Consider the following 12,832-nt stretch of genomic DNA (forward strand, 5'->3'; position numbering starts at 1 on the left):
ACATAACTTCTTCTGTTAAATATGTATTGCGAAACTCCCGCCTTTTCTCTGAAGTTTTAGAAGATATTTGAGTGTAAGAATCAACAATATATGTGCGTATGTAAACACTAGTGTTTGCATCAGTATTGTTACGTAAAACTGAAATTTCGAGAAATTTTTCGAACACCTATAAATATAACCAACGCGACGCATCGAAAAATAATATCCATAATTAGGTTGCTATAATTGGTGTGCTATAAACTTCGTAAGCTATAACTGTGATTAACGCTTGTTAATCGGAAACTTTAGATATATTGACCAGGAACGTTTATAAATTTCGAACATTACAAACCATTTAACTTCAGTGGATTCACATCGGACATTAGTACTTTTACGAAAACATTACCTAACGTCGTCGGTGGAAACTCGACCTGTAATCGGCGTGTGATCAGATAGAACTACAGGGCTAGCTAGCTCCCTATTAAGTGAATTATACCTACGTCAACTCGAAATTAACTCGCTCATCGTCATCCCTCGATAAGATATCAAGGAAGTTCCAGACTAGAAAGAAGACTTTTTATTGCTTATACTTTTGTGAAACTTTTGTATATAAATCCTTGTTCGTAATAACTATTTGTAATAACTGAATAGAGTTGTTTCAACAACTCTATTCAATTATGTACCAGCTGCCTAGTGTCGGCTTACAATACGAAGAATTAAATTGTGGCGAAATGCTACAAGTTCTTCAAATACCTATATAATGATAGTTTTTTTTTGTGAGTGTAAAACACTTAAATACACCATTTCGATATTTGTATTAACTGGTATTGTTGTTTGTATATTAAACCATATTTGTATTAAAAAAGAAAACTGTGTGTATCAATCTTGTTGGGAAATATCATAAATTGGAGATATATCGGCAAATATTTAACTACTAAATCTAAATTACAATTTAACTCAGTTTTAAGCTATTAAAAATTGTCATACGTAACATTATCTACAACAGATATGGGAGGAGTATAGGTTTAAGTTTATATACAACAGGCATGAGAGGAGGATAGAATTAAGTGTATTTATAACAGATATGAGAGGAGCGTAATTTTAACTTTATATAAAACAGATATGAGAGGAGCGTAATTTTAACTTTATATACAACAGATATGAGAGGAGCGTAATTTTAACTTTATATACAACAGATATGAGAGGAGCGTATGTTTATGTTCAAACACGTTTTTCTTTCATGATCTAGTGTGATGGTCAGGATTTCACACCGAAGTTAAAAGAACTCCGTATCCACGCTATTTTGTTTCTCAACGTTCCCAGGTTAGTAAACGGCGTAGTGTTTGTAAAATGGTAATATGCATGAGGTGGAAGCATGTCTTATTAAACAAAACGAGGTAGTGTGTTGTCTGTTGGTCAGTCAGTAGACACTAAAATGACGTTACATATAGGACGCTTAACGTTGCAATTTGTACTTTCGTGACATCAGTAAAACGAGCGCGTGCCATAAATCACGAGAAGAATTATGCACTCTGTAGGCTACACAGCACAGCATGACATATGAACTTCAAAGGCAAGAAATGCATCTAGTTTGATAACGAATGTATTCCTTTTGAACAATACAACAGTTGTTTCATTCTTGTATTAAACCTGACGAAAGGCAACTGTTTGGAACGTCGTTGTTAAATAAAATATGTTGTTTTTTTTTTGTCTTTCCTGGACGCATGTAAACAGCGCGATCTTTATAAATCTAAACAGCGTTATGTATATCGGTAGTACATTAATTATGCTAATAAAATGTATTGTAATGCTCAAGTTTATATTGTATAGTCAAACGTCTATCACATGCTCGATTCATACGTTAGGATAATTGTTAATGAGGATAACTTGTCTTTAAATGTTTAAGTGATATATCTTTCAACAGTTATGAAACCTTGTCTCCAAAGAAATTTCTTGATCTTTAAGCGATAAGTAATATATATATAAATTTTATTAATATTCAGCCCATATGTCCTCAAAATCCGATTTTAAACATACTACTAGTACTAGATTGGTTAAATGTTTGCCTATGTCAGTTTATTCTCATTACCCACTTTCAGAGCTTAAGTACTTATTCAGCTTCACTAATACATTATTATTCAAATATTAGAACTAGTTGATAAAGCTGACTGTTTATATAAACAGAGTTTTATAAAATCAAAACTTAACATATTATACATTCATCTCACGCTAGAGGCCGCTAGTTTTGTTTTCTGTCAAGTTATTAAATTTGATAAAAAAACAACAACATATAACGTGATTTTCTTTTAGTATAACACTTGTCTTCAAAATTAAATATCTTAAAATAAAAATAATATGATACTTATGAATAATAATTTTTTTATTTACACTTTGTATGGTTTCAATTCTTAATCAATTCCTATTATAGAAATAATTGAACAAAACTTCGTCATACACGAAGACACGTATAGACACTTCGATAAATTAAAACTGTTACTTTTTCTCGGAAGTTATGGCGGAGGAACTAGGCCTTGGTTACGTCCTGCAGCAGGTTTTGAACTTCAGAGGACGGATGATGGCTTGATAGAAGTGTTAGGTCTCACTACATATCAGCTGGTAAGTGTTGTGACATTAAACAGTTGAAAAGTGCATTTACGTTATACGAATTAATACATTTTATTTTACAAGCATCGTACCATCTGACATTTTATCATGTTACCATATGATGTTATTAGGAACGTAGGTTTCTAATTTAACTTATTTTTGAATCTTTATTACTGAATACTTCACTCACTCAAAATGTCACTAATTTGCAAGTAAAAATTTATTTATTTTTATTAACAAGTAAATTCTCCTCCAGTTTTTCAAACAATTTTTATATTTTTCTGGAATTTAACTTGTGATGATTTTTAAGCCTTAAGCCCCACCCCTAAAAATGTGTAAAATTATTAAAAATGACAAAACAGAAAACCATTTAGAGGCTATACTGGATAACTATCCAGGATTATCAGCTTAAAATGAGAATTTTGAATTATTTGTTTAAAAAGTCAAACTTTTTCATTTTCCTCCTACATTTATAATACGTATGTTTTACTACTGACAGCCGCTACTCCAAGCAAGAGGTCACGGTACCTGCATTGCTCAGTGTCGGCATGCCCGTGTTATCACTACCCGTACAATTCCTATGCAAGTAGACGGGGAACCCTGCAAGCTACTACCCTCTATAATTGAGCTTCGACTCCGGAATACAGCCAACATGATTGCCAAGTCTAAGGTGTGATATACCTTTCATCGTTCAAATGATAGATGCTGTTTCAGTATAAAATTATGTATAGTAAAACACGTGTAAGATCGACTCCGGAATACAGCCAACATGATTGCCAAGTCTAAGGTGTGATATACCTTTCATCGTTCAAATGATAGATGATGTTTCAGTATAAAATTATGTATAGTAAAACACGTGTAAGATTATATAGGTCTTGTAAAAATTACTTGCTCGGGAATGTATTGGGTGTAGTATTTTTCAAAGTAGCAAGACGACGGATTTAGATTGTTTGGCTTAAGGTTAAGCACAAAGCTACATAATGGGCTATCTGTGCTCTGCCCACCACGGGTATCGCAACCCGGTTTCCAGTGTTGTAAGTCCGCAGACATACCGCTGTGCCACTGGGAGGCACCGATTTAGATCTAGTTTCAAAAAACGTGGTTTCGAAAACGTAGATCAGTCACAATTTAAGAAACCCCTGAATCCGATAGTTTTCGAAATATAGAATTAATTTTATTTTTCGAGGGTGAAATGGGGGTCTGAAAGCGCTATCAGATTTTTTTAATTTTGATTACTTCAGGTCATAGCGTGGTCACATCGCCATCGGGCTCACACATGAAGATGCTTCACATGTGTAAGCGTTAGCAATTACAGTTTTAAAATTTTAATGTAAATCTCACCAGTTACGAACAACACAAAAAAGTCAAACGTCATATTTTTAATAATCCTGAATTTTGACGCTTCTTTTCGTAGTTAATTTGATGAATGGAAATAGCTAACATGTTCATCTATAGTCTATGTAGTTTGTTGAATGATTCTTGCTCTCTGAAAGATATGCTTGCCTAGCTGATATACTTTGTAGACTTATGAATATCATAGGCCCCCCTCAAGATGGTTTAATCTTATTAGGTATTTTCCCCGTCTGGAGGGGTCACCTATTCTAACCACTCGCACCACGATACAGTAGTGTATTGTCTGTCTGTCAGTCAGTCAGTCAGTCAGTAGACACTAAAATGACGTCACATAAGGGACGCTTAACTTTGCATTTTGTACTGTCGTGACATCAGTAAAACTTGCGCATGTATTGAATCACGACAAAAATTATGCACTCTGTAGGCTACAACACAGCATGACATATAAACTTCAAAAGAAACAAATAAAAATATTTGTTACTCTTAATTTCGGTTTTATTTACTCGTGAAACAAAACACTTTCGGGGACGGTGCGAATTACATCTGGTATTAGAAATAAAACTAAAATATTGTTAATTCGGTTATAGTGTTTGTTTGTAGTTTAAACACAAAGCTACACAGTGGGCTATCTGTGCTCTGCCCACCACGGGTATCGAAACCCAATTTCTAGCGTAATAGTCCTTGGATATTATAAAAGTACCTTCATTCACAAGTATAAAAATTTTGTATATTTGATATTTTTACTGGGCAAAATACCTTATTTATGTCCAGAAGCTCTAGATAAAAATATGTCTACCTGTCTATCAGTGTCTGGGCTTTTACCTGTCTATGAAAACCTGTATGTGTACCCAGGGTCAGATTAATAAACAGACTATAGATTAACCTCCCCCCCCCCCCCCAATCCATATCCAAAGACTCGACAACAACTTTTCTGTTAGTCGGTGACGATAATTTCTGTTCTAAAGTCATAGTTTCCATTTTATGATCCTTTCATGAATAAGTAGGTCGGACGCGCAGTCATCATGCTTATGAAGTCTAGCTGAATTTTTAAGAAAGCTCATTTAGCTAATTTTAGGAAATAATTCATCAGTAAGTGACTACTAGCTGTTATATTTTGTTAAAACATAAAATTGTTCTTTTACAATATATATATATTGTATATGAATAAGCAATGTGTGTTGTTGAGGTAGTGTTTTATTTGTCTAATTCATATGTACTTATCAAAACCTGTATATGTACCTGTCTGTCAGTATCTGTGTATGTACCTGTTTGTCAGTACCTGTGTATGTACCTGTCTGTCAAATTCTGTATAAAAGACAAATATAGTTAAAACTGCATAGGCGACGAAAATATCAAAGTTAATTAAGTGTATGAGATGACGAAGAAACGTCAACCTTCTTTAAATAAAAATATATAAAAACTTGGCGATTGTTCAACCTATTATCAAAATCTGTTTATTTACCTCTCTATCAAAATCCCTATATGTACCTGTCTATCAAAATCAGTATATGTACCTGTCTATCAAAACCTGTGTATGTACCTGTCTATCAAAATCCGTATATGTACCTGTCTATCAAAACCTGTGTATGTACTTGTCTAACAAAATCCGTATATGTACCTGTCTATCAAAACTTGTGTATGTACCTGTCTATCAAAATCCCTATATGTACGTGTCTATCAAAACTTGTGTATTTACATGTTTATCAAAACCTCTGTATATATCTGTCTATCAAAATCGATATATTTGCCTTTCTATCGAAACCTGTGTATGTACCTGTCTGTCCAAACTTGTATATGTACATGTTTTTGAATATTTGTGCATTTATCTGTCTGTCAGTTTCTATGTATGCACCTGTCTGTCTATATTTGTATATGTACGTGTTTTAAATATTTCTATATCTATTTGTCTATTAAGTTCTGTTTATCATTATTTGTTTATCTATCTGTATGTTAGTACTAATAACCTATCAATATTTCAACATTTATCGATCTATGGTTTCTTGGTAAGAATCACCTAGTGAAGGTAAAGCTTATAATAATGATTTCCCTTCCATTCTATAGTAATGTGATATTTCTATCCTAAGTGTTTACTACGCATCTCTAATGAAGAATGTTTTACACTCAAGTTCAAAAAAATCCTAAAATCGACTGTTCTGATACATTAAGATAAAATAATTAGTATCATATTTCAAAGTACCCTACTGACAATTTAAAGTCGCTTTTCGTATTTCATAAACATATATTTTCTTTATTTTTAGCGGCGCGATGATGGTCAGAACATGTAAGTAATTCCTTCTCTGTTCACTAGTTAGTCACTTGTCCATCTTTCATCAAGTTCTCTGTTCGCTTATTAACTCAATTTTTTTACGGTATGTTTATAACAAATTTTTGCTTGGTTTTTAAATGGAGTACGTTTATATAGCAATTTAATTTTCGAATATTTATCCCCTTGTTAAATATTGCTTTCTTAAAATAGACCTGGCAAAAGATCTCGGATCGAATAGTGTTGTTGTTTTCGTGAACGGTGCATTTGTCAGTCACTGAAAACTGATTTAATTACAGGCCAGCGTTAGAAAAGCTAACAACTGAAGTTAGAAAGCTCAACCTTGAAGAATACGAGTCCTATCACTACGTCAAAGAACAACTGAAGGAAGCATGTAAGTTTGTCTTTTGGGTTAGATGTGCGATTCTATGTTTTGGTAATAATGTAAAAAAGATACTTATTTTACTTGTTAATTTTATTGGGTAAAGATATTAAAACTGACTTAGGACAATGTTTGGAAAAGTTACCGCTTGCTCTGAATCAAGGTGGCAAACTTTGGAAAGTCAAAACGTCATCGCTTTTAACACAGTAAGAAATTGGAGCTCGTACAATGTCAGTTTTTACAAACAACAATTTTCACGGAGAAAATTCTGTGTCTCTTTTTCACAACCAAAACGTACTTTTTTTTATAACTTTATTTAAGTTTGTTTCTTACATGAGAGACAGGGGGCCTATTTAAAGAGAAAATCGTGTAAAATGATCTTTCCTTATTTAACAGTCTTTAATATTTTAGATCATGCTTTTCGTAGACAATATCTATCTTTAACAAATTCAGTGTTATTTTATGCAGGAAAAAGAAGTCTCTTTGTAAAAACAGTACAATTTCAGTGTACCTGTTATTATACATAGAGAAGCATAAGTATTATCGAGTTTGAAGATTACTTATGGGTACAGACCGTACAGTACGTTCTAAAAAAAAAAAAAAGATATAAGTGCCCCTCCCCCGTGAGTGATAGAAACTACCATCACCAGGTAGCAGTACATTTTTGTCGTTTCAGTGTCACTACTGCCTGTTTGGCACAATAACAAAGCAATAATGTCAACATATTTGGCACGAAACGTTTTGTAGAAACTGTTAAGCCCTCCAATGGCTCAGCGGTAAGTTTGTCGTCTTATAACACTAATCACCAGATTTCGATGTCCAGGCCCCCCAGTGGTACAGCTGTATGTCTGCGGACTTACAACACTAGAAACCGGGTGTCGATACCCGTGGTGGGCAGAACACAGCTAGCCCATTGTGTAGCTTTGTGCTTAACTACAAAGAACCAACTCTCTCTCTTTTTTTTTTTGTACTGAAATTTTTAACCACCAAAGCAAACTTTTACCAAATATAATGCTTTTAAAATACTACAATTTCCAACTTAAATATTGTATATCTAGAATGCTATTAAAACAGAAAGTGCACTGTAGGTCCATTGACACTTTGGGCTCATAGACAACTGCCCACTCTAGTTTTTGGTTAATCCGGTTCTGACTAAGTCTGAAGGCGATGTCATTCTCTTAATCTTGTTTTCATAGTTCTGTTCAGAATTACAACATTCTCTTAGGCCAGATGTGTTTAATTTCTTTCAGATAGTCTATCACTTTAGGTGTATGGGCGTTGCTTGAAAACAGAAAACAAAACTCAATAAATAAGTTGTGTTTTATTACATCCTTGTCTGCAGGAACTCTAGTGTTAGCTTTAGCCTAGGAAAAGATTTATGGACGTACGTAGAAACCCCCGCTCTTTGGCTAATAGAGGGAAAAAAAAACTGTAGTTGGAAGTGACATTATCATCTTCTTTACTTTCAGATGGAGACAGTTGCCAAGCAACACACTGACACACGAGTCTTGAGGAGCAACCCGAGGACTTTCTAAGAATTGTTTTAGTGAAGATCAGGTTTACGTACCAAGCTGAAGTCGGATCAAATTAGGCTTGACAGACTAAAACTTGTGTCAAAAGGGATCGATCTTGCCTGAAGCAAGTCTAGTATTTTTAGGAGTTATCTCTCATCTGACTTAGACCTTTCAAACTGTGTTATACGATTACTGTACTTCCTAAAGTTATATCATATTAGATTAACATATACAACGACATTTTATGTTGCTATGGCGATAAAGTGATGAAGCTGTGTTATTTTATACTAGGCAAAGTCTTTTAATAATTGAATATTGTCATATTAATGCCTTAATGGAATAGTTGATATACTGTACAGTGAGGAAAACTCCTTTGTGAAGTATACCATATCGACCTGTTATAATAAAATTGAAGCTGCTTGGTTCTGCACTGTGAGGATATCATTTTTCTCAACATAACCCATCTTACATTGTGGTTCAAAAGGGCTGAACTGTGTTGCAATAAGAGTGGCGAAATTAATCAAGTTTACAGAATGGACAAACTCGGATAGTTTCGGTTCTGCTCGTTCTGTCAGTATGATGGCCGTGATTATTTCAAGAGATTATAATGGACACAGAACCTGGTACAAAAATGCTTCAGGACTACCGTGGTTAGTTATTTGGACGACGGTATGGGCACTAGTGGTCACAATGACCCCAGAATCAAGCAACATTGTCCCACCCGGTAAGTCTATTTTGTGTTGTTAAACACCCATAAACGTACATTATGTGGTGTAGTACTTTTTGTTTTTTCTATCTCTCTGTCAACAGTACACCTTTCCCTTGACTGTTGCCAATATATTCTGTTTCTCTTCATGGTAGTTTATTAGATATTTATTTATTCAGCTTAGAATTTTTGTGTATAACAATACTTTCGTTTGTATATAATATAGAACCAATAAACGTAATGGTAGTAAAGGCGCTCGACTCGCAATCTGGGGTGTCGCGGGTTCGAAACCCTTCATCGAACATGCTCGCTCTTTCAGCTGTAAGGGCGTTATAATGTGAATGCCAATCCCACTATTCGTTGGTAAAAAAAAAAGAGTAGGCGGTGGGTGGTGTTGACAAGCTGCGTTCCCTCTAGTCTGTTACTTCTAAATTATGAACGGGTAACGCAGATAGCCCTCGAGTATCTTTGCGCTAAATTCAACACAATAAACCTTGCGTAACCTGAAAACCTGTTGGTTACATTTAACTCGTGGTTGGAGTGTGGGTGTGCTCACGTTTCACTCCAACACCTTTGATTAAATTGTTAAAATATTTTAGTAAGTATCTTACAACAGTAAATAAATGCTGCGATCAAACACCTTAAACATACAAAACTTATAACAATTAACGATATAAATGTAAAAAGACAAACAAATTTCCTCCAATTCTCGACAACTCGATTTTCCTTTGTCGTCTCTGACGAAGAAATAAGGTTATGGTTTGGACGTTGCGAAAAATTGGTTTGAATTTCGCACAAAGCTACACGAGGGCTATCTGCGCTAGCCGTCCCTAATTTAGCAGTGAAAAACTATAGGGGAGGCAGCTAGTCATCATCACCCACCGCTAACACTTGGGCTACTCTTTTACCAACGAATAGTGGGATTGACCGTCACATTATAATGCCCACACGGCTGAAATGGCGAGCATGTTTGTTGGGATGGGGGTTCGAACCCGCAACCCTCAGATTGCGAGTCAAGCGCCCTAACCACCTGAGCATGCCGGGCAAATTAGACAAAAGAGAGAGAGAGAGAAATAAAAATATTAATCCACAGAAATGACACAATAATTTAATAAACTGATGATGAAACATATTGTTGGTGTGAACGTGCTTTATAGTCACTATGAGGAAAACATATACACTGGTCCAGCTTATCACTCTTTGGTTAACTTTGGTTGTGTTCAGGGTTACTGACGAGGAGTGCAACTCTCCGATATTAGTACAACCCAATAACACACGTTGATCAAAGTGTAGATTGAACTGGATTTCCGTTTGATATTAAACACTTTTCAGAATACTAAGTATATTTATTAAACTGATGATGTTCAGCCCGTTGTGAATATTAAATCCAAACAAATGCAATTGTTCTCCAGCAAGATTTTAAAAACAAAGTTAATGACGAGTAAACAGATTTTTGAAACTAAAACCATTAACGCTAACGTTTTTAACGTTACAAACGGACTATTGTATTTGTATATGATCCGTGTTTGTTTTTAACTTTAATCGTTTCAATGGAGGGAAGTCGAGGTTAAATCCAAAGATCGATACTAATTGTAGTAGGTAAGATACTTTGTAAGTATTCAGACTACTTCGTGAAAGTCATTAATAATTATGTCAGGAACAATTATTTTTAATTAATCAGTTATCTGGTATATGATGGTAAGGACCGGTAGCGCGTGTGAAACATCGACGATCAGATTGGTAGTTTGTTACTCTCCACGTTACGCCCCCTAATGTATGTCTGTTTTTGAAAGGAAACGTTGACAAAGGTCGTAGGTGTGCTGTATACGTAGCGTAGTCTGTAAGAAAAGAAGACGTTGGAGGGTCATGACTCATTAACTCTGTATGTGCTGTTCCGACGAAAAACAGATTTTCCAAACGTATAAATAAAAAACGATTTTCAACGCGCTCGGGGTTTTTAGACACGGTAATAATTTATTCAGTGAGTTCAGTCTTATTTCAATGAAAATACATTGTCGACTTGACAAAAAACACGAAAGATAATTTAACACAGCTTGTTGTGACGATAGATTATTTACTGTTGTAGAGGCAAACTTTCATTGTTTGACAACATAGTTATTTTATTTTGCACCCCCCCCCCCCGTGGCTCAGCGGCAAGTCTGAGAATTTATAATGCTAAAAACTGAATTTATATGCCCGTGGTGGGCACAACACAGGTAGCCCATGGTGTAGATCTGTACTTAAGTACAAACAAACACATTATTTTTATTTCATAATTCTCAAAATGGCCGACTAAATCGTCAGATTTCAATTATTTGTTTTAGCCTAAACTTTCTGTCTACTCAGCTTCTGTCATTTTCTCTTATGTTATTTTTAAATGGATTATTTTCTTACGTCACTGTTGATTTTGTGTTACTTGTCCGTTCGACTTTCAGCTAGAAATCTATTCAGTTCCTGCCACTTTTACGTTATTTTAAACAGATTATTCGCCATCGTGTTGTTTCTATAATCACGATAATCTTTTCAGCGGATCCTGAAATTTAAAAAAAAGAATAAAATAACAGGAACTTTTCTTTTTGATATGATTATAAGCCCAGAAAACGTGAAGATCTGTTATTCAAGCACGCTAATAAAAACTAGAATAAAACACATAGTCACGAGAGGTTCTCAAATAATACGGATTGTAGTTCAAAGATATATGTATGTATGTGTATTGTAAGTCAGGATTAGCCGGGAATATGTTGGTATGTACATGTACATATCACAATTTATCTCTGTATTTGTACCATTTATTGTATAGGAATTACACGCTTTTCTATTACATAAACTTTGCTTTAACTGCTTAACCAAATCTGTTAACACGCTATTGTTGTACAATACAAATGACCACGTGGGTTGACTATGCACATCATTTTCCTTGGATTAGAGTAGCTTTTCAGAAGAAGGCGTTTAAAATTGGGTTTAGTTTCGGAAAATGACGGTAGTTTATCTTCCAATGAAGAAATAAGATTAGAAAATACATACATTAAAAGTTGATGGTAATGATACGCAGCCTGTGACTTAAGTCACTGGTGAATGACTTAATATAATGTAAAGGTAATGCTCACTTTGTACAGTTCCCTAGTGATTTAACGGTCAGTGGGCTTATAATGCTAGAAGTCGAGTTTTGATACCCACAGTGAGAAGAGTACAAATAGCACATTGTGTAGCTTTGTGCTTTACAACGACAAAACCTCTAGTATAGTGAAAACTAAACATAAGAGAAGCATAATATAGAATAAAAGCTTGACTGAAGTAGAGACAGACCAAGGAAGTTTTTAGTTTGCTTTAAAGTCTTTGTTGTATCTGTTACGTTTACAAAAATGCAAACATTTACGTTTTTTATTTACCACGTAAATGAAATAATCAGTATTTTTCTTCATTTAACCACAAGGTTAATTTTAAGTTCTTTTAAAGCGCCCATCATCCAGTGAATAAATACTAGGCTTAGCACCCGTCATCAATGAATAAATACTAGGCTTAGCACCCGTCATCAATGAATAAATACTAGGCTTAGCGCCCATCATCAATGAATAAATACTAGGCTTAGCACCCGTCATCAATGAATAAATACTAGGCTTAGCGCCCATCATCAATGAATAAATACTAGGCTTAGCTGAATAGCAAAGGGAACAACTAATTGTTTCGAAAAGAGGGCAGTGCAGTGTTGAAAGGCTGATTAGGTACATAAGAAGTGTTACCAAATCAAATTAACCCAACATATTCCTTTTGCATTCAATAAACCTGATGTTTCGTGTAGAGAAAGCAGCGTTATTTGTACATAACTGCCAAGTCTTCTTGCCAGCTTATTCGCACCCTTTTCGTGGACTGCCTTATATGCTTTGCAATTTTATGGTATGAATATAATATGCTTCTTAAAGCGATCTTATGACTCAGCTTTGGTCATTAATTAAAGGATATATTTAAATAATGTCCCTATTATCTCTCCGTTCCCGTGAGTCTGATTCTAGATGTTTATCTTACGTAGTCAC

General features: G+C 34.6%; 1 protein-coding gene across 1 annotated transcript in view; it reads left to right on the forward strand.

Annotated features, from left to right (window-relative positions):
- Positions 1 to 12,832, forward strand: part of LOC106477410 (eye-specific diacylglycerol kinase-like) — a 150,799-nt gene that overhangs the window by 130,068 nt on the left and 7,899 nt on the right. Inside the window, exons 15-19 of the mRNA XM_022381459.1 lie at positions 1,229 to 1,302; positions 2,490 to 2,595; positions 3,083 to 3,253; positions 6,195 to 6,217; positions 6,499 to 6,593. Of these exons, the coding sequence (XP_022237167.1) occupies positions 1,229 to 1,302; positions 2,490 to 2,595; positions 3,083 to 3,253; positions 6,195 to 6,217; positions 6,499 to 6,593 (469 nt within the window). The remainder of the gene's footprint in view (positions 1 to 1,228; positions 1,303 to 2,489; positions 2,596 to 3,082; positions 3,254 to 6,194; positions 6,218 to 6,498; positions 6,594 to 12,832) is intronic.

This window comes from Limulus polyphemus, unplaced genomic scaffold (assembly GCF_000517525.1).
Source record: "Limulus polyphemus unplaced genomic scaffold, Limulus_polyphemus-2.1.2 Scaffold165, whole genome shotgun sequence".
Lineage (NCBI taxonomy): Eukaryota > Metazoa > Arthropoda > Merostomata > Xiphosura > Limulidae > Limulus > Limulus polyphemus.